Source organism: Schistocerca gregaria, chromosome 1 (assembly GCF_023897955.1).
Source record: "Schistocerca gregaria isolate iqSchGreg1 chromosome 1, iqSchGreg1.2, whole genome shotgun sequence".
NCBI lineage: Eukaryota > Metazoa > Arthropoda > Insecta > Orthoptera > Acrididae > Schistocerca > Schistocerca gregaria.
The window spans coordinates 1,107,459,373-1,107,486,855 of NC_064920.1; the positions used below are offsets into that span (position 1 = coordinate 1,107,459,373).

At 42.1% G+C, this 27,483-nt stretch overlaps 1 protein-coding gene across 1 annotated transcript in view; it reads left to right on the forward strand.

The window, feature by feature from the left end:
- The window catches only part of LOC126283194 (trypsin alpha-3-like), an 84,198-nt gene that overhangs the window by 10,782 nt on the left and 45,933 nt on the right, over positions 1-27,483 (forward strand). Inside the window, exon 2 of the mRNA XM_049982252.1 lies at positions 27,210-27,295. Within this exon, the coding sequence (XP_049838209.1) occupies positions 27,210-27,295 (86 nt within the window). The remainder of the gene's footprint in view (positions 1-27,209; positions 27,296-27,483) is intronic.

The following is a 27,483-nucleotide window of genomic DNA, read 5'->3' on the forward strand; positions in this document are numbered from 1 at the left end:
TACCCTTCATCCATGGGTCGCAAGATATCATGTGAAAAAAGGGCGAGTTGCGTTTCGCAGGAGCGATGCTTTTTAAAGCCGTGCTGATGCGTGGATAGCAACTTGTCTGTCTCAAGGAAATTCATTATATTCGAACTGAGAATATGTTCGAGAATCCTGCAACAAACCGATGTTAAGGATATTGGTCTGTAATTTTGAGGATCCGTCCTTCTACCCTTCTTATATACAGGCGTCACCTGCGCTTTTTTCCAGTCACTCGGGACTTTACGTTGGGCAAGAGATTCGTGATAATACAAGCTAAGTAAGGAGCCAATGCAGTAGAGTAATCTCTGTAAAACCGAACTGGAATCCCATCAGGACCTGGCGATTTATTTATTTTCAACCCATTCAGCTGCTTCACAACCCCAAGGATGTCTATCACTATGTCCTCCATACGGGAATCTGTACGAGACTGAAACAGCGGTATGTTTTTTGCGTGAAATATTTCTCAAATGCTAAATTTAAAATTCAACGCAGTACCTGGGAATCACGAGGCGTGTTCAATAAGCAATGCCCTGAGAACATATTTCTTGTTAAGAAACAGAATTTCGTGGCAATATACATCAACATGTATTGTCCATGCCCTATTTTTCTACGCAGTCTCCATCACATTCTATGGCCATACGCGGTGGAAGAGAGAAGCTCTTGTCCTATATGCGTTGCCATGTTTTCACTGCAAGACTGACACTCTCGTCATCTTCTAATTGTGTTCCCCGTAGAGCAGGGCTGGACAATACTGTTTCGCGAGCAAGGGCGCTCGCAGATCCCCTCAAGGCCTGCCCGCGGCTCTCCTCCACTCCTCCAGCCAGCAGTACCCCCACCACCCACGCACGTCAGTGCGCCCCGGGGAGCCACAAGGTCTGTCTACTTCACGCCGTTTCTATCGCATTCGGTGTTTGAGATAAAACAGAACTAGTGGGTGGAAAATGGTTGAGGAGGAGTTAAAATCGTTGAAACGAAAGTCCTTTGATCTTTAATCCGCAGTGGGAAGAATAGCACTTTTTTGTTGGAACGCAAAGCGGACGTCGGTATTTATGTGCAATGCAACCTTGTCTTCACGGAAGAAGTACAATGTGAAGCAACACTATCAACTGCTCCACAAGAAGGATACAGTCGGTATGAATAATGAAGAAAGAAAAGCCAATCTTATCGAACCGAAGCAGAAAAAGGAGAAAGACGTGCGAATACATGTAGATAATTATGACATTGATTCATATTATTACTGTTATTACTAATATGTTATGTGCATTTTCCGTCATTTTTACCTTTTCCTGTAGATATTTACAGGACGAAAACATCATCATCCACAACGATGCAGCGATGATACTAAGCTATAATGTAGCTCTTAAAATACACTCATGCTCATAAATTAAGGATAATGGTTTAACAACGCTCTGGTGGGCAGTTTGCGGGTTTAAATGACCTCGGAGTATGACCATGCAGTGCATTTGACCTGCGGTCGTCGCACGGTGGCGCTGGCAGATGTCCACATATTCTGTTCTGTTGGTGCTTGTCGGAGTACGGTGCAGCGAGTGTTCAGACGTGACCGTGGTGACTGTGTGATGAAAATGGCTGAAAGGACACATATTGATGACGGTATGAGGCGTAGAATATTAGGGAGACTGGAGGCTGGTCAAACACAATAGATCGTAGCACGGGCCCTCCGTGTGCCACAAAGTGTGATCTCAAGATTATGACAACGATTCCAGCTGACAGGAAACGTGTCCAGGCGTGTCCACAGTGTACAACACCATAAGAAGAACGATATCTCACCATCAATGCCTGCAGACTGCCACGGAGTACTGCAGGTAGCCTTTCTCGGGACCTTACCGCAGCAACTGTAACAGTTGTTTCCAGACACACAGTTTACAGACGACTGAACACACATGGTTTATTCGCCTGGAGACCTGCAACGTGCATTCCACTGACCCCTGGTCACGGGAGAGCCCGAAAAGCCAGCTGTCAAGAACACAGTACATGGTCATTGGAACAGTGGTCCCAGGTTATGTTCACGGACGAGTCCAGGTATAGTCTGAACAGTGCTTCTCGCCAGGTTTTCATCTGGCGTGAACCAGGAACCAGATACCAACCCCTTAATGTCCTTGAAAGGGACCTGTTTGGAGGTCGTGGTTTGATGGTGTGGGGTGAGATTATGATTGGTGCACGTACCCCCTGGATGTCTTTGACAGAGGAACTGTAACACGTCAGGTGTATCGGGACGTCATTTTGCACCGGTATGTCCGCCGTTTCAGGGCTGCAGTGTGTCCCACCTCCTGATGAAGCAGAAGATATTAGGCGAATGGAGTGGCCTGCCTGTTTTCCAAACCCAAACCCCATCGAGCACGTCTGGGATGCTCTCGTTTGACGTATCACTGCACGTCTCCAAACCCCCACGACACTTCAGGAGCTCCGACAGGCACTGGTGCAAGAATGGGAGTTTACACTCCAGCAACTGCTCGACCACCTGATCCAGGGTATGCCAACCCCTTGTGCGGCCTGTGCACGTGTGCATGGTGGTCATATCTCATATTGTTGTCGGGGTACATGCGCAGGAAACAGTGGCGTTTTGTAGCACATGTGTTTCGGGATGGTTTTCTCAACTTATAACCAATACCGTGGACTTACAGATCTGTGTCGTGTGTGTTCCGTATGTGCCTATGCTATTAGCCCCAGTTTTGTGTAGCAATTATCCTTAATTTATGAGCATGTGTGTAGCCCTTCGGCGATGCAGAATTTGTGAAATAATGTTTTGTTGCTGCCGCAACAATTTTGTGCCCAGCATGTCTTCCTGTTTTGGTACTGTTTCTCTTTCACGGAGAATCGTTTACAGGCACATCGTCGAAATGGCACACGATGTTAAAGTTCATATGAGAAACAAGATCAAAGATTTAGTGTTCTTTTCACTAGCATTGGACCGAGCGAGGTGGCGCAGTGGTTAGCACACTGGACTCGCATTCGGGAGGACGACGGTTCAGTTCCGTCTCCGGCCATCCTGATTTAGGTTTTCCGTGATTTTCCTAAACCGTTTCAGGCAAATGCCGGGATGGCTCCTTTGAAAGGGCACGGCCGATTTCCTTCCCAATCCTTCCCTAACCCGAGCTTGCGCTCCGTCTCTAATGACCTCGATGTCGACGGGACGTTAAACACTAACCACAACAACAACAACAAGATTAGCATTGGACGAAAACACTGATGTATGTGATGTTTCTCAACTTGCAGTCTTTTTGGGAGCAGTTGTTGTTCAGTTTAATGTGACTGAGGAACTCCTCGATTTAGTGTCATTGCATTAAACAACAATGGGCTACGATATATTTTCGTGCGTTGAACATATAGTAGAGAAATACGAGCTATGTTGGGAAAAACTTTCATCGATTTGCGACAGATGGGGCTCTTGCAATTATTGGTCATAAGTTTGGTGTCGTTGCTTTGATACGAAAAAAGTTGAAAGTCGTCGGTGTCCAACAGGAATTACCAGCAATACATTGCTTTCTTCACCGTTTCAATTTTCTAGCAAAATGCGCGAAACTAGTTGCCGTCATGGACGTGGTTAGAAAAAAACAGTTAACATTCTCAGATCGCAGAGCTTAGGACACAGACAATTCAAATCGTTTTTGGCAGATGTCGAGTGTGAATACGGCGATGTTCCACATTTTTGTGAAGTACGCTTGTTGAGTGGAGGTGTTTTAGAACGATTTTTTAATTTACGTAAAGATATAGCGTTACTCATGAATGCCAAAGGAAAACTGGCGAAAGAATTGGACGACCCACAGTGGATTTTAGACCTTGCGTTTTTAACTGACGTAACCAAGCATCTGAATAGCGTGAATGCAGCTTTGCAAGGTTGAAATAAGGTAATGAGCGAAGTGTTTGACACTGTCTTGGCATTCAAGAGTAAACTGCTTTTGTGGGCAAAGCAACTGTCAGAAATGTCGTATGTACGCTTCCCGAGCGTTGCCCTAGTTGCTAGCGAAAACAATTTGGAACAGGAGAGGCTCAAAGAACATTTTGATGGGTTTGTAACCGTGCTATAGTATCTCGAAGGCATTTTTGATAGTCGATTTGAGGACTTAAATCGACTGGAATGCGATCTCAACGTTTTTGCGACTACTTTTGCAGTTAACGTTGAAAATATGCCTTCCGAAATTCATTTGGAACTCATTGACTTTCAATGCAAACGTGTGCTGAAGGAGACGTTTCGCACTGCAGAAACCTTGGGAAACTTCTACAGATATTTCGCACGTGAACAGTTTGCACTGACACTTAAAATAACTGCTTGTGTATATCGTTTACTTGGAACTACAAACCTGTGCAAAAGTGTTTTCTCCATAATGAAATTGACAAAATCGAAGCTTAGTAGTAGTCTTACTGATGTTCATCTGACTGGTGCAGTGCGCCTAATAACCAGTAGTTTCACACCAAATTTCGAGAGGCTAGTTCAAAATCATTGTAAAAACATCCAGGATGACGTGAATTAATGCCTGTGTTCTATTCGTACGTAGCACCCCTCTTCTGGACTACACACGTTTGCGCAAATATAGCATAAAATTTTGATAGAGATGTGTTCGTTTCTTAATCTTTCTGTCTGTATCCTACAAAATTGTTCGAAACTGTTTCATCCGTACATGGCCAACCGTTGCATGGCACAGGATACACAAACTTCGGTATATTCATATTGTCTGTTGTCAAACCACAATTTATGAAAGATGTTTATATTTTATTAATAGGATTAAGTAGGAATAATTAATATTTATCATGTTGGAAAATTGCGGTAGCAGGGAATGTCTGTACAAAAGTATCATTGGCGGTAGAGACCGCACATTGATATAATTTCAAAAAGGGCGGGAGAGACCGCTTATGGATACATTTTAAGAAAAGAGCGGGAAAGACCGCGCATTGATACATTTTGTAATGGTAGCAGGGATTGTCTGCACCCGAAAGCATTGTTGGCGGGAGAGACCGCACTTTAGCGTACGCAGGAAGTCAGTAGTAAGCGAGATGTGAAGGAAGTCGGTAGCAGGTCTGAAGCGAGAGGTTGAGAGGAGTGGTATGCCTGCCAGCCACCAGCTATGATTTACAAGAGATTATAAACGGATGTACAGAGAAAAAAAAGTTCAAACGTGTGTGAAATCTTATGGGACTTAACTGACAAGGTCATCAGTCCCTAAGCTTACACACTACTTAACCTAAATTATCCCAAGGACAAACACACACACCCATGCCCGAGGGAGGACTCGAACCTCCTCCGGGACCAGCCGCACAGTCCATGACTGCAGCGCCTTAGACCGCTCTGCTAATCCCGCGCGGCGATGTACAGAGGCATCAGCTAACTATTATCATAAGAGGAACTAATATTATTGTTTTTTTTTTTTTTTTTTGGGAAACTCAAGACTACTAAAGGTATGTTTGCGCAATGCTTGTTGTAAGATTATTGTAAAAAGTAAGTCCCATTTGAACGTTTGTAAAATCGTTTCATTACCAACAGTAAATATTTGAAGGATCGTTTTCAGAATATAATTAATTTTTGCCAGCAATATTGCATTACTGATTATAATCAATCCCAAAAACCATCAACTTAAAACTTTGCAAAATTTTATTGTTTTCAAGAAGTAGTTTAACTATGAATTACGTAACTTCAGTCAAATTAATTAAAGAATAACGTCAGCCTCTTATTATAACAGCCCACCAGCAGCTAATAGAGTATAGTAAAACAGTAAGTATATTCATGTCGCAGTTCGATGTAGCAGTCAGATGGCGATCCAGTAACAGTAAAAAAGGTAAGGAACAGATTTGGGTTATTGCAGGTAACGACTGAGGGCCAAGACGACGACACATTCTATATTTCGTGGAAATAATCAGCAAATCACTTTTAATAAGCAGCATTTAAATTTGCATGCGAAGATTGCACTTGTTATTATTGAGACAGAGAATTAACTTCAAAGGGAAGATTTCATTTGTTATTATTGAGCAAAAGATATAAATCCTAAGGGAAGGTTTCATAGGTTTTTGTAGAAGGGAAGGTTGCGCAACAAAGGAGATATAAGGAGACGGGAAAGTTTCAAGATTTTACACTTACGTCCCACACACGAATGTTGTGCACATATGATAGGCCCCCCGACAACCGTGTATCGGTGCCGAGTTCACGGACGCCACATATGCGTAAAACGACCTCTGACGTATGTGTGCTCCGCCTGCTCTACGTGCCCCAAGCGGCCAACCACATCGCACAGCTCAGCTGTCCGCAGTACTTGCCCTCACGTCTGCTCAGAGTTGCTCTCGCGGGGCAACCATGCGGGCAGCTCTCTTGCCCACCCCTGGCGTAGAGCATCTTTAAGAGGTTGTGATGCGCCGGTTGGCACGAATAATGGCATTCGTATGATTCAGCATTCCTGGAGTAGTGGTTGTGATAAAATATCGATGTTTTTTCGAAAAAATGTCTATATATATGGGGACATTTGTACCACCGTTATATGGTTATGAAAATGACAATGTCGAGTGCCGATATTTTTATTTCATATAATACACTGAAGCACCGTAGAAATTGTTATAGGCATCCGCATTCAAATACAGATATATTGCAAGATACCACGAGTGGGAGGGAGGAAGAGATGTGAATTTTATTTAGATTCTATAAATGAAATGTAAGGAGTGTTGTTCAACATATAAGTGGTTTATTCAGTGAAACTGCATTAAACTGTACACGCAATAATTTTATCAAATTCATTAAACATTCACTCACAATTTATTCAAATAATGATAAACAAAAATAAAAAAAATCGGGTCATCAGATACTGTAGAAAGCATAAAAAAAACGACAAATGGAATTGAATTGACACCAAGAGCTCCCAGCCAGTGAATTATATAACGTGCCTGCCCTGGTATTTGCCTTTCAACATGAGCATTTTATGACTTCATTCTAATTTAACATATAAATAAATTACACGAGACGGGTTGATCTGGTGTCAAAAATGAGGAAGAAAAAAAAAAAACAGCTGAACACATGACTCTCTTAGCGGGCAAACGGTAAATACTGTACCTTGCGTCTTTATGAGCATCTAACACATTGCAAGGACATTGAAGAAAGCGAAATAAGAATGCCAAGCTAGGAAAGCGAGCGTTTTCTGTATTACCATGTTCATAGCGTGGTTGGCGTGGCTGTGGAGTCGGCTGATTGCGTGCGGCAGCATCAAGACTCTGCCGGCGACGTAGTTGATAGCGTCTAACATGCTCTATGCTCAAAATAGTGACCGAAACCTGCTACTGGAAGTTATAATTACTGGACGACGGTATGCGTCCATCTACAAGTGCAAACCTACGTGAAACTGCATTAAACAAAGCTCAAAACTGTTCTAACAGTACTACCGTCATCGGACATGTAGTAAATCAAAATGATCCTGAGTTCACCTCTTGGTAACGCGCACAGTGAGAGAAGCTCGCCCACTTGGATCTAACAAACTTTACTCTCTATGCTGTTTGCGAAGTATGCAAAGTGCATCGTCTCATGACAAGCGATAAGAGAATCCTTGCAACTTATCGGAAGCAGTCAAGAGTGAACTCCTGCCTCCTCAGAAACAATAATCGCAATCCTCAATACTAGTGCGCTCCTCGCACCTGGAGAGAGAGAGCCGCCCCCCTCCAGCGTCTTGTCTCCGCCCTTCCGCCAATTACGTAGCTCGTACTATTTTTCAAGCGAACATTAAATTCTTGCGAATGAAGAAGTCCCTTTAAAAAATTCCCCCCTCCTTGCCGTCGCATTCGGCGAGGAAAGGAGAGCGATATTCTGTGTGAGACAGAGTATACAAATAAACCAAGACTTCTCCCTTTGAGTATTGCCGCTACGTTCCCTGGTGTTCTGCTCGCGGGAAACGGCCAAAATTCCCCAGGCCACTTGAGAATCTTGGACACCCAAGTCGTGCTGTTGCTATTCAACTCGCCGCTCTGTCCGCGTTACCTAGGATCGTGACAAAGCTGTTTTTCGATGTAAGTTTGTAGTTTCCGCTGCCTCGGGCACACGTGCGAATGTCCACAGCTTCCCTTGGCAGCGTGTTGATGATGCAGCGTCTCCGCCTGTCGCTAATCCTCAGGGGGCCTGCCCTCTGTGAAGCGTTCCAAGCTTGCAAAGAGAGGAATCATAGGCCTTTACCGATGCTTAATGACACAATAATTCACCTCCATCACACTTCATATATTGCAATAAACTAATGACTGATTTTAAAAGAAATTATCTCCTTTAATTATAAACATGAAAAGATTTGACGATTTTCAATATGTAAACAGGCAGAATGCGGCGCTGCGTCGGCAACGCCTATATAAGACAACAAGTGTCTGGCGCAGTTGTTACATCGGCTGCTGCTGCTACAATGGCAGGTTTTCAAGATTTAAATGAGTTTGAACGTGGTGTTACAGTCGGCACACGAGCGATGGGACACAGCATCTTCGAGGTAGCGATGAAGTGGGGATTTACCGTACGACCATTTCACGAGTGTACCTTGAATATCAGGAAACGGTAAACCATCAGACCTCCGAAATCGCTGCTACCGGAAAAAGATTCTGCAAGAACGGGACCAAAGAAGACTGAAGAGAATCGTTCAGCGTGACAGAAGTGCTATCCTTCCGCTAATCAGTGCAGATTCAATGCTGGGCCATCAACAAGTGTCAGTGTGCGAACCATTCATCAAAAGGTCATCGATATGGGCTTTTGGAGCAGAAGGTACATTCGTGTACCCTTGCTGACTGCACGACACAAAGCTTTACGCCTCGTCTGGGGCCGCCAGCACCGACCTTGGACAGGAAACATGTTGTCTGGTAGGACAAGTCTCGTTACAAATTGTATTGAGGCGATGAACGTATAGGGGTATCGAGACAGCCACGTGAATCCATGGATTCCTGCATGTTAGCAGGGAACTGTTCAAGCTGGTTGAGGTTCTATAATGGTGTGGAACGTCTGCAGTTTGAGTGGTATGCGATCCCTGATATGTCTAGATACGACTCTGACGGGTGACACGTACGTAAGAATCCTGTCTGATCGCCTGTATCCATTCATGTGCATTCTGATGGACTTCGGCAATTCCAGCAGAACAATGCGACACCTCACATGTCCAGAAGTGCTACAGAGTGGCATCAGGAACACTATTCTGAGTTTAAACACTTCCGCTGGACACCAGACTTCCCAGACATGAACATTATTGAGCACATCTGGGGTGCCTAGCAGCGTGCTGCTGAGAAGAGATCCGGACCCCGTGGTACTCTTAAGGATTTACGTCGGCCCTGCAGCAATCGTGGTGTTAATTCCCTCCACATTACTTCAGAAATTTGTCGAGTCCATGCTACTTCGTGTCGCGGCACTTCTGCGTGCTCTCTGGGGCGCTACACGATATAGGCAGGTGTACTGGTTCTTCAGTGTAGTTTTTTCACAATTTTCGGTAAATATTTGAAGTTGTTCTTTTGAAATTATAGTAGAACATAATTTTACATTCACTTTGAGAAGGAGTCTTACCACTTTTTTAGCTTTCATCAGGTCCGATCTTTATCTTTGACTGCGTGGACAAGTATATGGGGCACAGAAGGAGACGTCCGGTTGCACTGGGCGGTGGCGGTTGTTGTTGTTGTTGTGGTCTTCAGTCCTGAGACTGGTTTGATGCAGCTCTCCATGCTAATCTATCCTGTGCAAGCAGCTTCATCTCCCAGTATGTACTGCTACCTACTTCCTTCTGAATCTGCTTAGTGTATTGATGTCTTGGTCACCCTCTACGATTTTTACCCTCCATGCTGCCCTCCAATACTAAATTGGTGATCCCTTGATGCCTCAGAACATGTCCTACCAACCGATCCCTTCTTCTAGTCAAGTTGTGCCACAAACTTCTCTTCTCCCCAATCCTATTCAATACTTCCTCATTAGTTATGTGCTCTACACATCTAATCTTCAGCATTATTCTGTAACACCACATTTCGAAAGCTTATATTCTCTTCTTGTCCAAACTACTTATCGTCCATGTTTCACTTCCATACATGGCTACACTCCAGACAAATACTTTCAAAAACGACTTTCTTACACTTAAATCTATACTCGATGTTAACAAATTTCTCTTCTTCAGAAACGCTTTCCTTGCCATTGCCAGTCTACATTTTATATCCTCTCTACTTCCACCATCATCAGTTATTTTTCTCCCAAAATAGCAAAACTCCTTTACTACTTTAAGTGTCTCATTTCCTAATCTAATTCCCTCAGCATCACCCGATTTAATTCGACTACATTCCATTAGCTTCGTTTTGCTTTTGTTGATGTCCATCTTATATCCTCCTTTCAAGACACTATCCATTCCCTTCAACTGCTCTTCCAAGTCCTTTGCTGTCTCTGACAGAATTACAATGTCATCGGCGAATCTCAAAGTTTTTATTTCTTCTCTATGGATCAGTATTGCTTCACGTGTTCCAATATTTCTACGGAATCCAAACTGATCTTCCCCGAGGTCGGCTTCTCCCAGTTTTTCCATTCGTCTGTAAAGAATTCGCGTTAGTATTTTGCAGCTGTGACTTATTAAACTGATAGTTTGGTAATTTTCACATGTGTAAACACCTGCTTTCTTTGGGATTGTAATTATTATATTCTTCTTGAAGTCTGAGGGAATTTCGCCTGTCTCAGGACTGGCTCTCCCAAGGTCGTCAGTAGTTCTAATGGAATGTTGTCTACTCCCGGGGCCTTGTTTCGACCCAGGTCTTTCAGTGTTCTGTCAAACTCTTCACGCAGTATCATATCTCCCATTTCATCTTCATCTACATCTTCTTCCATTTCCATAATATTGCCCTCAAATACATCGCCCTTGTATAGACCCTCTGTATACTCCTTCCACCTTTCTGCTTTCCCTTCTTTGCTTAGAACTGGGTTACCATCTGAGCTCATACAAGTGGTTCTCTTTCCTCCAAAGGTCTCTTTAATTTTCCTGTAGGCAGTATCTGTCTTACCCCTAGTGAGATAATCCTCTACATCCTTACATTTATACTCGAGCGGTGGCGGTATGAATGGGAAACAAGAATTTCGATGTGGAGAAATTGTACAGCAGCTGCTGTTTCTTCACATCGACATTCTTCGAAAACAATTGCTGAAAGTGATGAACAAAAATCTAAACGACAAACCTTCCCTTTACGGTGGGTGGAGATGTGTGAGGGGAAATGCTGACGTAAACTGCGCTCGGTGCCATCACCAGAAACTGCAATGTTTAGCTTCACCACACGATTTTGACACTACACCTGCTAGGTCGTTGGTGTTGGCAGAAATGAAAAAACAGGTAAGTCGACATGCAAGTGTTCCGGACAAGTCCGATATGTAACGAAACCGAACAACGGTCCCATCGGACACATTTTATTGTGCCACTTATATGCAGTTGCTTTTGCTAGGAAAGTGGTTATCGCCGAAGTGTGAAAGTGTTTCTTTTTTCTTTCGATTCTTACTCGAAGGGGGACAGGCAGGTTGCCTACTTGTCGATGTACAGAATATCTTATAGCAAATCAATACTTAAATATACAGCTCTAAAGCCGGCAGTACATATGGAATCTGCTGCCGATATTTTTTATAGGCAGAGACATTGATACTTTTTTCTTCGATGTATAGATGCTATTCTTCCATACATCAAGAGCAGATAACGTTGTTTTTTAAATACTGATATATCGGATTCCCGATAATTTTTAAAATATCAACAGCTCTAACAGGAAGATTCGCGTAGCCAATGCGCCAAACAACACAGAAAATGGACAGTAGCCGAGCGAAGGCTTGTAATGGGGTCCGATGAATTTCGATTTTGCCTCTTTTCAAATGATGCGAAGCGTATAGTGTAACGGCGGGCCAGTGAGGTGTCTAACTCACAATGTGTGGAGGGTCTAGTTCGAGCTGAAGTCGTTCTGTGACGCTTCAGTGTCGCTTTTCTTACTCAGCAATTATTTACCACCGCTCGCTCGTCGAAAGATTCGTAGGCCTACCTAAAGACCGGAAAGCTGCGTAGGAAACACCAGAACCCAAGAAAGGAAATAGAAGCAATCCGCTGAATTATAGGCCCATATCACTAACGTCGATTTGCAGTAGGATTTTGGAACATGTACTGTGATCGAACATTATGAATTACCTCGAAGAAAAGAATTTATTGACAAATAGCCAGCAGGGATTCAGAAAAAATCGTTTTCGTGAAACACAACTAGCTCTTCATTCTCATGAAGTAATGATTGCTATCGACAGGAGAAGTCAAATTAATGTCATATTTCTGGATTTCCAGAAGGATTTTGACACCGTTCCTCACAAGCGACTTTTAATAAATTTGCGCACCTGCGCAGTATCGCCTCCGTTACGCTACTGGATTCGTGACTTCCTATAAGAAAGGTCACAGTTCGTAGTAACTGACCGAAAGTCGTCGAGCAAAACAGAAGTGATCTCTGCAGTTCCCCAAGGAAGTATTACAGGTCCTCTGCCGTTCCTGATTTTGCTGTCATTTATCGTCCTATAAATTCATCAGATGATTGAAGTCATCCACATGAGTACTCATAAGGACCCGTTAAATTTCGGTTTCAGGATGAAACCAGCAAATCTAAAGGCTGTCAACAATTCAACTAGATACTTAGGAATTACCATTGCGAGTAACTTAAATTGGAACGACCTCATAGGTTATGTTCTGAGGAAAGCGAACCAATGGCTGCGATTCGGAGTAGGTATTAAAATCCATGGAGAAGAAATAAAAACTTTGAGGTTCGCTAATGACATTGTAATTCTGTCAGAGACAGCAAAGGACTTGGAAGAGCTGTTGAACGGAATGGCAGTGTCTTGAAAGGAGGGTATAAGATGAACATCAACACAAGCAAAACGAGGATAATGGAATGGAGTCAAATTAAGTTGGGTGATGCTGAGGGAGATTAGGAAATGAGACACTTAAAGTAGTAAAGGAGTTTTGCTATTTGGGGAGAAAAATAACTGATGATGGTGGAAGTAGAGAGGATATAAAATGTAGACTGGCAATGGCAAGGAAAGCGTTTCTGAAGAAGAGAAATTTGTTAACATCGAGTATAGATTTAAGTGTAAGAAAGTCGTTTTTGAAAGTATTTGTATGGAGTGTAGCCATGTATGGAAGTGAAACATGGACGATAAGTAGTTTGGACAAGAAGAGAATATAAGCTTTCGAAATGTGGTGTTACAGAATAGTGCTGAAGATTAGATGGGTAGATCACATAACTAAGGAGGAGGTATTGAATAGAATTGGGGAGAGGAGAAGTTTGTGGCACAACTTGACTAGAAGAAGGAATCGGTTGGTGGGACATGTTCTGAGGCATCAAGGGATCACCAATTTAGTATTGGGGGGCAGCATGGGGGAGACCAAGAGATGAATACACTAAGTAGATTTAGAAGGATGTGGTTTGCAGTAGGTACTGGGAGATGAAGTTTGCACAGGATAGAGTAGCATGGAGAGCTGCACCAAACCAGTCTCAGGACTGAAGACAACAACAACAACTTCTTATATGTTCTTTATACAGGTGTCTAGTTTTGAAGTTCCTACCTGTTATCCCTAGATACACTGACTTACATTCTTGGCTCTCTAGCTTGTATATACCTGCTCTTTGGTATTTATCTGGTTTGTCTGTTGTTTGTGTTACTATTTTGTGTTTCTGTATGTTGTAGTGTCTGTGGGGTTCTTTGGTGTTTGTTCTCTCTGCCTGTTTTCATTTTTCTTCAATTGTATTTTAATTTTTAGGTTAAGTTTTCGTCCTACATGGGTGTTGTAACCATTGTTTATGGCTATGAGTTGTATTGTTTGTGATTCTTTTTCATAGGTGTCTTTGTTGAGTGGGATGATATTTAGTTTGTGTAAGATGAGTCGTAGGATTGCTAATTTTTGATTTTGCAGGTGGTTGGATGATGTATGTACAATTGTGTCTGTGGATGTTGGTGTGTCTCTGGATGTTGGCTTCCTGAAGGTGTCAAATGTGTGTTTGTTGTTGTCTCTCTTTATTGTTATATTCAAGAAATGTATTTGCTTTTGTGTTTCTCTTCCCACAGTGAATTGATATTTTTGTGTATATTGTTTATGTCTGTTTGACGTTTATCAATTTTTTCTGTTGGTTCCTCTACCATGCAGATTATGTCATCCACATACCTGTACCACTGAACAATTTTGCATCCTTTCTTTGTAATGACTGTACCAAAAATTGTGTTTTGTTTGTGGATGATGGATATGTTTGCCAGTGTTCCTGATATTGGGGATCCCATTGGAAGCCCATCTTTTTGTAAGTGAAATTGGTTTCCAAACTGGAAGTAATTTTGGGATGTGATTGCTTTGAGGGTTTTACATATTTCATTAATATTGTCTGTAGGTAGTTTGTTGTTTATCAGTAAGTTTTCTTCAGTTAGTTTTATTGTGTCAGCAATGCTTATTAAGTTGTACATGTTGTCTGTGTCGGAAGAAATAGGCGATGCTGTCTGTGTGATATGTTACGAGAACATTTGTGTTTTTCACTGTTATGCTGTTCTTTATTTCATTATGTTGCATTATAATTTTGTTCATGTGTTTTGCCACATGGCACGATGGAGCGCTCATGAAATTTATAAAAGATCTGAACGGAAGAAGGGGTCTGTGGGCCTTGGGTTGGTTTCTGAATGTCAGTGCTTTTGGGTTCTTCTGTGTGAGGTGTTATTTTTGTTTAACTGTGAGGATGTGTTTGATGTCTTTGAGGTTGTTCTAATGTATGCCTGGAAAAGTGCTGGTGGATCAGATTTTAGTTGTGTGATATTGTTAGAGGAGATGAAATCTTTAGTTTTTTCTATATATTGTTCTTTATCGATCAATACTGTGCTGTTCCCTTTATCAGCTCTTGTAACAATGATGTTGTTAGCTTGTAGTTTTCCTTTTAATTTCTTAGTGGTGTTGTTTTCTGTTTGAAGTTTCCTGTTTTGCTCGTTCTTTGACATGGTGATTACGTTGTTTATTTGTTTCTTCACTAGTTACTCGTGTTCGCCCAATATTTATAGTGTTATTTTCTTTTTTCTCTTCTTTTGTCAGGATGCTTTTTGTCCCTAGAATCGGAATTTATATGTAGTGGGTATCTATTTTTGTACCGGTGTCGTGTTTGAGCCCTTCCTCTAATAGGTGTGTTTCTTTCTCTGTTTATTCTGTATCTGTGAGATTTATTAGTTTTGGGTGAAATTTATGTTGGTGGGTGTGTTGTATTTTGTCGAGCTTTTCTATATGGTTATTTTTGTTAGTGTTCTGATTTTTCGTTTGTGTTTCTTCTGCTTTGATGTGTTCAGTTTTCTGTATTATGTTGATCGCCACTATTGGATTGCTAGTAAACGCTGATAACTCAAGTTGTACATCATATAACATACTATTAAGTATGTATTTCTTGATGTAAAACAATTTGGTTTAATTTTTTAACGTATTTTATGCAAATGATTTCGTTGTTTGAGCTAGCAAAGAGTTGCTTCTGACCTTTACATTACTATACCTCGGAATTAAATTATTTATTTTTAGGTCTGACTGAATCAAATGTGTTTGCTCTGTGTATATTGCAGTGTTCTTGCTGTGATGTGTTCAATGCGTCACACACACACACACACACACACACACACACACACACACACTCACACACACAATCACACACACTCACACAAATATCCGTTTAATTAAAAAGAAATTAAAATTAAACTCTCACAAGAGCGATACATTTACACACAACAAAATACACACATGCACACACAAAAATCAAATGAAAATAACAAACCACATACACGGCACAAACAAAAGACGAAGGATAAACACATAGCAATAGTTGGCAACATTACACACGGAAAACACACACATGTTGAACACAAATATAACGTGCAAGTGATGTATGCGACGTGTTTGAATCAAATGCGAGTGAAAGAAGCTGGAAATCGGCCAAATGGAGCATGGAATCTCATGAACACATCGTGAGGTTCACACAAATGGCCTAATGATGCTGGAAGTCGCAAGTAACAACGAGCGATAATTTCACATCATGCGATTTGTGCTGCAGAAGTTGATTCTAACCTAAGAAACAAGAGAAAAACATGAGAAAATGTAATATATTAACACATTGTAACTACCAGATAATACATTTATTATATGTATAAATAGAAACATCAGTTACAGGCCACTGAAGGTACTTCACAAGTAAATGATACTAAACGCGTATGGCACTAAACAAATTGTCTTTAGCTAGTTGCATAGACAGACCATATCTCCACGAACATTTAAGCAATCAAGGAAAGACGGAAAGCAGAAAAATGACGATTATCTTTCTTGTTCATTCATGTAAAGCACCACACTGAACTGTGCCATGCAAGATGCGAAGTGCTGGCCAAAAGTCTCGACAAAGAATAGTTCGCACGGTAACATTTGAGGAGATGGTGCTGGATCGAAATGTACCAGTTACATTGTCCGTGCACACACTGAAAATACAGTAAGCCCGTATCCCAATTAGCACGCTCTAGCAGTGCGGCCAAATGATTCCACATTTCAAAGTATTATCCAGTGTAGGACTACAGTGAAAGCAACTTCACAGATGACGCCTCTTTCACTCGTGTTGGCATTTCCAACTGCCGCAAAACCCTCGTGTGGAGTGGTGAAAACCAGTACGACATGATCGTTTCAGATGATCTGCAACGATTCTCTATTAAATTGTTTGCAGGAATTTTACAGGATTAACAAGTGGGATCTTATTACCTGCAGTTTATTCTAGATGTGCTTCCACAGAGTTTGGAGACTTGGGCGATCGTGACTGTGGATCGTTGCTACGCGATTCAGTCGTTGTCTGCGAGAGTATGAGATTTCAACACGGCAGTGCATCACCCCACTTCGATATTTATATCTATGAGCACGTGAACAACAGATATTCTAATGGCAGGATCGGGCTATGTGAAGTTTTTGGCTTGTGAAATCCCAAAAAATACTGATGAGCAGCTATTTTCTATGTTCCTAACTGACTGTCTCATTGTGTGGCAGACAAAATAAAATTTACGCCACTTTGTAATGCTTGGCGATCGTGACTTTCCATTGTTGTTACGAGCTTAAGTAGTTGTTATAAGGTGTGAGATGTCTCAGTTTTGAGCATCAAGTTGATTGCTGTCTTATGCAGAAGTTAATGATTTCATAGTGATTTAGAAAAGATTGCTGTATGGTGTGGCAGGTGGCAGTTGACGCTAAATAACGAAAAGTGTGAGGTGATCCACATGAGTTCCAAAAGAAATCCTTTGGAATTCGATTACTCGATAAATAGTACAATTCTCAAGGCTGTCAATTCAACTAAGTACCTGGGTGTTAAAATTACGAACAACTTCAGTTGGAAAGGCCACATAGATAATATTGTGGGAAAGGCGAGCCAAAGGTTGCGTTTCATTGGCAGGAAACTTAGAAGATGCAACAAGCCCACTAAAGAGACAGCTTACACTACACTCGTACGTCCTCTGTTAGAATATTGCTGCGCGGTGTGGGATCCTTACCAGGTGGGATTGACGGAGGACATCGAAAGGGTGCAAAAAAAGGGCAGCTCGTTTTGTATTATCACGTAATAGGGGAGAGAGTGTAGCAGATACGATACGCGAATTGGGATGGAAGTCATTACAGCAAAGATGTTTTTCGTCGCGGCGAGATCTTTTTACGAAATTTCAGTCACCAACTTTCTCTTCCGAATACGAAAATATTTTGTTGAGCCCAACCTACATAGGTAGGAATGATCATCAAAATAAAATAAGAGAAATCAGAACTCGAACAGAAAGGTTTAGGTATTCGTTTTTCCCGCGCGCTGTTAGGGAGTGGAATAGTAGAGAGATAGTATGATTGTGGTTCGATGAATCCTCTGCCAAGCACTTAAATGTGAATTGCAGAGTAATCATGTAGATGTAGATGTAGTGGAATAGGGAAATAAAGGAAATACGTCGCAACGGGTAAGGAGGAAATGGAGTTTTGCACCTCCGCGATACCTCTATAAATGACGAAATGCAGCTCGTCTTGTGGATGGTTAATTCACTTGTGTCGAGTCCTGATTATCTTAGGAAAAAACTATTTTCTTTAAAAAATCAAGAGAATAATGCTACAATTTAGGGAGAATGAGTGAATAGTGGAGTTAATTAGTACGTACAAAGGCATCCTGACATGTAACTTGCTCTCAAATTCCACATGTTAATTGCGGAATGCGACTACCTCTGAAACAAGTTAGTCCTGCTTTATTCAGTTTGATCCGTTCCTGCTTGAGCACATTTATCAGCAGAAGTACAGATGGCGAGTAAAATTTTCGCTTAAACCTCTAGTGTGAAGCTTCGTTAGAGTTGTTTGCGGTGACGTTTGTACTCCAAACCACCCCGGATTTGCTCCAAACCATCCTGGATTCCATTGCTACAAGCCATTTATTTAAAATGATTAACAATAACGTGTAGATTTATTGTGAATTCATTCAGAGTTTCGAGGAGGAAGACAACTATTTCGTTTTAGCAAAGACAGGGATCGCCTGCAGGAGACACAGTGACGGCTTTGACCAATATAGAGATAAGCCGCTAAAGTTATCGTATTATTTAATTTTAATTTCGCTCATCAGACTCGATCATCTTTACCTTGGTAGCATGGCGTCACAATTTTAAAATACCGCTCAGCACCGCTGTCAATACAGAGTGGTGTCAGTGGGATCTGCGATTTAGATTTAGAAGATGAAACAAGGCTAAGACTCTTATCTGGAACTGCTGAAGTTGGCGAGGCATTGCGCATGCGCTGATGGTGTGTGTGAGAGGGCCTCTGTATCATTGTCATCGATTAAAGGCTTAGGCGATGTCTTTTAACGGTTTTTCGAAACACATTCAAATCAGTTATAGGCCTGTGTAAATAAATGTTGCCCCTGTTCACAGGATTTGTCGACCTGGAAAAAGCGTTCGACGAGGTCAAATGGTGCAACATGTTCAAAATTCTGGGGAAAATAGGGGTAAGCTATTAGCAAGCACGGGTAATACGCAACATGTACAAGAGCCAAGAGCGGATAATAAGAGTTGAAGACCAAGAAGGAAATGCTCGGATTAAAAAGATAGGGATACAGTCTTTCGCCCCTATTGTTCAATATACACTCCTGGAAATGGAAAAAAGAACACATTGACACCGGTGTGTCAGACTCACCACACTTGCTCCGGACACTGCGAGAGGGCTGTACAAGCAATGATCACACGCACGGCACAGCGGACACACCAGGAACCGCGGTGTTGGCCGTCGAATGGCGCTAGCTGCGCAGCATTTGTGCACCGCCGCCGTCAGTGTCAGCCAGTTTGCCGTGGCATACGGAGCTCCATCGCAGTCTTTAACACTGATAGCATGCCGCGACAGCGTGGACGTGAACCGTATGTGCAGTTGACGGACTTTGAGCGAGGGCGTATAGTGGGCATGCGGGAGGCCGGGTGGACGTACCGCCGAATTGCTCAACACGTGGGGCGTGAGGTCTCCAACGGAACATCGATGTTGTCGCCAGTGGTCGGCGGAAGGTGTACGTGCCCGTCGACCTGGGACCGGACCGCAGCGACGCACGGATGCACGCCAAGGCCGTAGGATCCTACGCAGTGCCGTAGGGGATCGCACCGCCACTTCCCAGCAAATTAGGGACACTGTTGCTCCTGGGGTATCGGCGAGGACCATTCGCAACCGTCTCCATGAAGCTGGGCTACGGTCCCGCACACCGTTAGGCCGTCTTCCGCTCACGCCCCAACATCGTGCAGCGCGCCTCCAGTGGTGTCGCGACAGGCGTGAATGGAGGGACGAATGGAGACGTGTCGTCTTCAGCGATGAGAGTCGCTTCTGCCTTGGTGCCAATGATGGTCGTATGCGTGTTTGGCGCCGTGCAGGTGAGCGCCACAATCAGGACTGCATACGACCGAGGCACACAGGGCCAACACCCGGCATCATGGTGTGGGGAGCGATCTCCTACACTGGCCGTACACCTCTGGTGATCGTCGAGGGGACACTGAATAGTGCACGGTACATCCAAACCGTCTTCGAACCCATCGTTCTACCATTCCTAAACTGGCAAGGGAACTTGCTGTTCCAACAGGACAATGCACGTCCGCATGTATCCCGTGCCACCCAACGTGCTCTAGAAGGTGTAAGTCAACTACCCTGGCCAGCAAGATCTCCGGATCTGTTCCCCATTGAGCATGTTCGGGACTGGATGAAGCGTCGTCTCACGCGGTCTGCACGTGCAGCACGAACGCTGGTCCAACTGAGGCGCCAGGTGGAAATGGCATGGCAAGCCGTTCCACAGGACTATATCCAGCATCTCTACGATCGTCTCCATGGGAGAATAGCAGCCTGCATTGCTGCGAAAGGTGGATATACACTGTACTAGTGCCGACATTGTGCATGCTCTGTTGCCTGTGTCTATGTGCCTGTGGTTCTGTCAGTGTGATCATGTGATGTATCTGACCCCAGGAATGTGTCAATAAAGTTTCCCCTTCCTGGGACAATGAATTCACGGTGTTCTTATTTCAATTTCCAGGAGTGTACATGGTGTTACAAAAAGGTACGGCCAAACTTTCAGGAAACATTCCTCACACACAAAGAAAGAAAATATGTTATGTTGACATGTGTCCGGAAACGCTTACTTTCCATGTTAGAGCTCATTTTATTACTTCTCTTCAAATCACATTTATCATGGAATGGAAACACACAGCAACAGAACGTACCAGCATGACTTCAAACACTTTGTTACAGGAAATGTTCAAAATGTCCTCCGTTAGCGAGGATACATGCATCCACCCTCCGTCACATGGAATTCCTGATGCGCTGATGCAGCCCTGGAGAATGGCGTATTGTATCACAGCCGTCTACAATACGAGCACGTGAGTCTCTACATTTGGTACCGAGGTTGCGTAGACAAGAGCTTTCAAATGCCCTCATAAATGAAAGACAAGAGGGTTGAGGTCAGGAGAGTGTGGAGGTCATGGAATTGGTCCGCCTGTACCAATCCATCGGTCACCGAATCTGTTGTTGAGAAGCGTACGAACACTTCGTCTGAAATGTGCAGGAGCTCCATCATGCATGAACCACATGTTGTGTCGTACTTGTAAAGGCACATGTTCTAGCAGCACAGGTAGAGTATCCCGTATGAAATCATGATAACGTGCTCCATTGAGCGTAGGTGGAAGAAATTAAAATGAGCTCTAACATGGAAATTAAGCGTTTCCGGACACATGTTCAGATACAATCTTTTCTTTATTTGTGTGTGAGGAATGTTTCCTGAAAGTTTGGCCGTACCTTTATGTAACATCCTGTATACGACGAAGAAGCAATTATGGAAATATAAGAAGGTTCCTGAGTGGAATTAGAATTCAAGGTGAAAGGCCGGCAATGTTAAGATTCGCTGATGATATTGCTGAATGAAAGCGAAGAATTACTTGATCTGCTGAGTGGAATGAACAGTACATTGAGTACCGAAAATGGATGCAGAGTACGTCAAAGAAACACTAAAGTCATGAGAAGTACCAGAAATGAGAACAGCGAGAAATTTAACATCAGGATTGATGGTTACAAAGTAGATAAAGTTAAGAAATTCTACTGCCGAGGCTGCAAAATAACCAATGACGGATGGAGAAAGAGGGACAGGAAAAGAAGACTAGCACTGGCAAAAAGGGCATTCCTGGCCATGACAGGTCTACCGGTATCAAACTTAGATTTTAATTTGAGGAAGAGATTTCTGAGACTGTACGTTTGGAGCATAGCATTGTACGGTAGTGTAACGTGGACTGAGGTAGATCTTGAACAGAAAGAATGAAGCATTTGAGGTGTGGTATTTTAGATGAATGTTGGAAGTTAGGAGGACTGGTAAAGTGAGGAATGAGGAGGTTCCGCACAGAATCGGAGAGAACATAAATATGTGGAAAACACTGACAAGAAGAAGGGACAGGGTGATAGGACATCTGTTAAGACATCAGGGAATGACTTCCATGCTACTAGCGGGAGCTGTAGTGGTTAAAAACTATAGAGGCAGACAGAGACTGGGATATAATCAGAAAATAATTGAGGACGTAGGTTGCAACTGCTACTCCTAGATGGAAAGGTTGGCACAGGAGGCGAATCCGTGGAGGGCCGCATCAAGCCAGTTAGAGGACTGGTGACTCAAAAATAAAACCATGATCATCGAAACGCTCCCACTAGGGCCGAATAAGAAATCCTGCGTCATTCAAATAAATTCATCTACTTTGGGAAGATTGTTTCTTCTACATGAACTGAGGCGAGAACTTGGGGTAAATCCTAACGTCCGCATAGGATTATAAACTTTTTAGTTTTAGAACCATCCGGTATATAAATAAATACCTTGGTCTTGCATACGTACACAACTTTGGAATGCAGTTTACACATACTTTTAGGACCAATGTTTTCATTTACCTTTCACAAATCTTCACTATCCCATTGGACACACGACAAACACCCAGTGTGGTCTGCAACACAGCAACAACATGACCAGAGACTCAAGGCGAATGTCAGACTCTCGGCTTGTATGACGTGTAGTCTTCTACAGACTACGTATGAAAAACTGTTGATTGGGGTATTGGTCTTGGACGAGCACTCATGGCGACATGTGGATTTCTGCTTACACAAAAAATCAGTGTCTTGAAACTGCTGGTGCTCTGGTAGCATCGTCGAATGCTTTGAGCCAAAGGCGTTGCAGTACCGTGCTGTGGACAAAAATCACGCCACACAGTTTTAGCTAAACTGAACCTGTTTATTTATTTATTGTTCCGTGGGACCAAATTAAGGAGAAGTCTCCACGGTCATGGCACGAGTCAATACATGAAATTATAACACGATAGTAGAAACAGATAAAATGAAATATAAGAAACTTATTCAGGCGACAATTCGTAAGTTTAAATAAAGAAAATCAACAATGTAACACTGGACTTTGCCTAATTTTTCAGCTCTTCCAGGAGCTCCTCGACAGAATAGAAGGGGTGAGCCACGAGGAAACTCTGCAGTTTAGAGTGAAAAGTGTTTGGGCTACTGCTAAGGTTTTTGAGTTCTTGTGGTAGCATATTGAAAATGGATGCAGCAAAATAGTGCACTCCTTTCTGCACAAGAGTCAAGGAAGTGCATTCCATATGCAGATTTGATTTCTGCCTAGTATTAACTGAGTGAAAGCTGCTAACTCTTCGGAATAAGCTAATACTGCTAACAACAAAAGACATTAAAGAAAATATATACTGTGAGGGCAATGTCAGAATTCCCAGACATTGAATAGGGGTCGACAAGAGGTTCTCGAACTTACACCACACACAACTCTAACAGCCCGTTTTTGAGCAAAAAATACCCTTTTTGAATCAGAAGAATTACCCCAAAAAATAATACCATTTGACATAAGCATATGACAATATGCGAAGTAGACTACTTCTCGTGTTCAACTGTCACTTATTTCAGATACTGTTCTAATGGTAAATAAAGCAGCATTTAGTTTCTGAAGAAGATCCTGAACGTGGGCTTTCCACAACAGCTTACTATCTATCCGAACACCTAGGAACTTGAACTGTTCCGTCTCGCTTTTAATACGCCCATTCTGTCTGATGAAAATATCGGTTCTTGTTGAATTGTGAGTTAGAAACTGTAAAAACAGAGTCTTACTGTGATTTAACATCAAATTATTTTCCAAAAGCCATGAACTTATTTCATGAACTACATTATTAGATAATGTTTCAATATTACACACAAGATCCTTCCCTACCAAGCTGGTGTCATCAGCAAACAGAAATATTTTTGAATCACCTGTAATACTAGAAGGCATATCATTTATATAAATAAGAAACAGCAGTGGCCCCAGCACCGACCCTTGGGGAACGCCCCACTTAACAGTGCCCCATTAGGACTGAACATCACTACCACTCTCATTATTGCGGAGAATTACCTTCTGCTTTCTGTTCTTAAAGTAAGAGATGGACCAATTATAAGCTACTCCCCTTACTCCATAATGGTCCAATTTCTGCAGCAATATTTTGTGGTCAACACAGTAAAAAGCCTTCGTCAAATCAAAGAAAATAACGCCCCTACAGAAGACGTTCTGCATTCTCCGTTTGATCTCGACTCGACGCACGTTTGGTACTGAAGGAGCAAGCGTTGTGGCTAGCTGCTCCACGGCGACATCTACCAGCAAGCGTATTAACTCTCAACTGGCGCGGAGGTGTACCTTTAGAGCGGTGGTATGTGTAAGTTGGAATTCAGCCATAGTTTCCATCTTCACCGATGTGTGAGGCGTACTGCTGCGAAATGGAATGAGTCTTAAAGAAACATCCTGTAAGAAGCTGTAAACGAAACTCATTGTAGACGACAACTTTCTCTTATCTGTTTCATACTGTAGGTAATGGCCGTCCGTCTCTTTAATCCTGTACTTATTTTTCTTCCTAAGGAAGAGCCGATGGTGAGACTGCCTTTGAGGCATTGTCTTAAATTGTCTTACGGTACTACGTGTGATGGGCCGCAGTGACAAGCAGCGCACTGGAAATAGTTATGTAGTCTGCTACAGTACATACCATTAAGTGTGCAAGTGAATTTACCTAGTTTCATCAAGTGCAGTGAACACAGAAATATTTTGAGGTATTCATTTTGAAATAAATATTTTGTGTGGTTAGCTCTGTCTTATTTGGTAGTATCGAACACATACTTACTTCAAAACCCAAGTTCGTGTCAATGCTATTCTGAAACTAAGTGGAAACAAATAAATATGTTTAAAAATCCAAGATCCAATTTGTTCAATAATTATTTAAATTAAAATTATGTGTTAAGTGTATCAAACTAAAGAGTACAAAATAATTTGTCCTAGCCCATACAGATTCCTAATATTATACAGGTAGTCCTGAAAATTTGTGCTTGGAATAGTTATGTCAATACTTTAAAAATATGTGACGAAAAACATGGGATGCATACAATACATAACTGATGCATGAACAGTTCACTTCCTAAAATTGTTTTCTGAGGTTAGGAACTTGTATGGGTCTAGGAGAAATTATTTGATACATTTTAGACCGAATTAAAAGTGGTGCTCTGTTAAAAATTTATTTTTATTAAATAATTGTCTGCTTTTTTAGTCTTGCCTGTGTAAAACTTATGAGCGCTTTTTAAACATTTTGAAAAGATTATATATTTTATTTAGATAATTATTTATGTATGTAGGAGTATTTTATGTGCAGCTTTGCCCTTGTAAGTATGTCACATATAATGCACATATCTCGTTCTCCCCTTTTGTCTCCCTCATTAGCTGTGCCAAGTCATTCAAATACGACCTGGATTACATCCCGATAATACTCAGACAACATGCTCGTCCTGCATTGCAGCTGAGGTGTCATGCGTCACCAACCGTTTTCGCCCTCACCCCCATCTCAGTTCTCTAGCAAGCAGATGGACAGGAAAGCGAGTCAGTATTGTACTGTCATCCAGTTCCAAGCTATGTTTAAAATTTCAAGTATTTACCTCATTGGGAAGTCAGCTTCAAAATCAATTGCAAAATTTGTATCGAAGACACAGACATACAAAAAAGAGAAAGTGACCTAATAGAAATGGGTTGAAAAAAGAAACTCACGATGTGTTGCTAGGCCAGATAAGACTGCCACTTAAGGGAAAATGTGGGACAAGGTGGAAAGCAGGAAATTATTTCGAAAATATTTATCAAAGGATACGTTATAGCTTATATAATTTTTATTTTGAGTACACATTTGATGAGGGACGACATAGTCACTAAGAAAGTGACAGCGATCAAACGTTGCAAAATTTTTGTAAATGCCATAACAGCCACTGATCGCAAATATTTTTTATTCAATTATGAGGCACTGCGTTAAATTTTATTTTTAGCACTGCATTACTTATCTGCTTTCTAAATATGCACAGTCTCTGGTTTCCTTCAGGTTATGAGAGGTGACAAAGTCACTGTGAAGATGACAGCGATCCATTGTTATGAATCGAATTTAAAAAAAAAGCCAACATTGACTATTGTGGCATTTTCAAGAGTTCATATTTACATTACTATATTATGAGTGCTGATTCTGTTCATCTTTAATATGTTATCGTTCATGTCTCCTGATGTTCTAGCAGTGCTTCAGATACAGTAATACAGGATGCATCAAAAAGAATCATCCCATTTGGCACGTCTTTATTTCTGCCCCCTTGAGATGCACGGCATATGTGAATGTGGTATTCAAACTATTCCTGCAGCGAGCATGTCTTGGGTTACAGCTTCTGCAGCTGCTGTTATGCAATGTCTCAATTCATTCATTGCTGTTGGTAATGGAGGCACATAAACAGAGTTTTTATAACACCCACATAATAATCACATTCAGTCAGGTCCGACGACCTTGGAGGCCAGTAACGTAAGGCTGAATGATTTGGTTCAGTGTGACCGATCCATCGTTCAGTAATCCTTTGATTTAAAAATTGCCACACTTCCACATACGTTTTGACGGTGCCCCAAGCTGTTGGTAAATGAATTCATTCGAATCTGTCTCCAACTGTGCGAAAGGAAAGTTCTCCATGGGACTCCTTGTGAAACTATGGCGGATGCGTTCGACGTGTGTCAGACACTCGGGGACGACCCGGCGATTTGCCTTTGCATAAACAGTCTGTTTCTCAGAATTGTTCATGCCATCGTCTGATGCTCTGAGCTATACGAGGATCCACACTATACCTAGTACGAAAGTCACGCTAAACAGTTATTACTGACCCTCACTGAACGTAGAACCAGGGGGGAACCATGTAAAATCCGAGAGTTTACTCTTTCTACCAGTACGTTGTCCACGCACATATCTCACATAGCATAATAGTTATGATTTTTGTAAAAAATCGGATGATTCTTTTTGATACATCCTGTATAATTATTACTTCGTAAATCAGGCAGAACAGAAATAAAAACTAACATTGTCTTTACAGCTTGCATGGCGTTAAGGTATGGTTGGTCTTCTCGCCAACTGCAGTGCTAGCGTCGCTCCAGCTGCCGGACGGCGACAGCTGTCAACGCAGCGCGCTTCGCAATTGTATATTGTATATTATATTGTATATATTGTATTGTATATTGTATATCTTGTATTATATATATATATATATATATATATATATATATATATATATATATATATATATTGTATTATGTTAGGTTGTAGTTAGACTTCCTGTGTGCTGCAGGTGGGGCTGTACCACGGACAGTGTCTACAGAGCGGGGGCGAATTATCAACGGCGTGGACGCAGCCCCAGGAGAGTTCCCTTTCCAGGTCAGGGCCCCAGCCACATAAATATGACAAAATACGCAGCATATATGTTGCATGGCTAGTGTGACAACTTTAATTGAAAGTTCTTTTAGGCCACACATGGTATGTAAAAGACAGTTTCTGATGTTGCTGAACAACAGTCATACGATAATTTTTAAATGAACACATCACCATTTGTCTGTATTATTGTT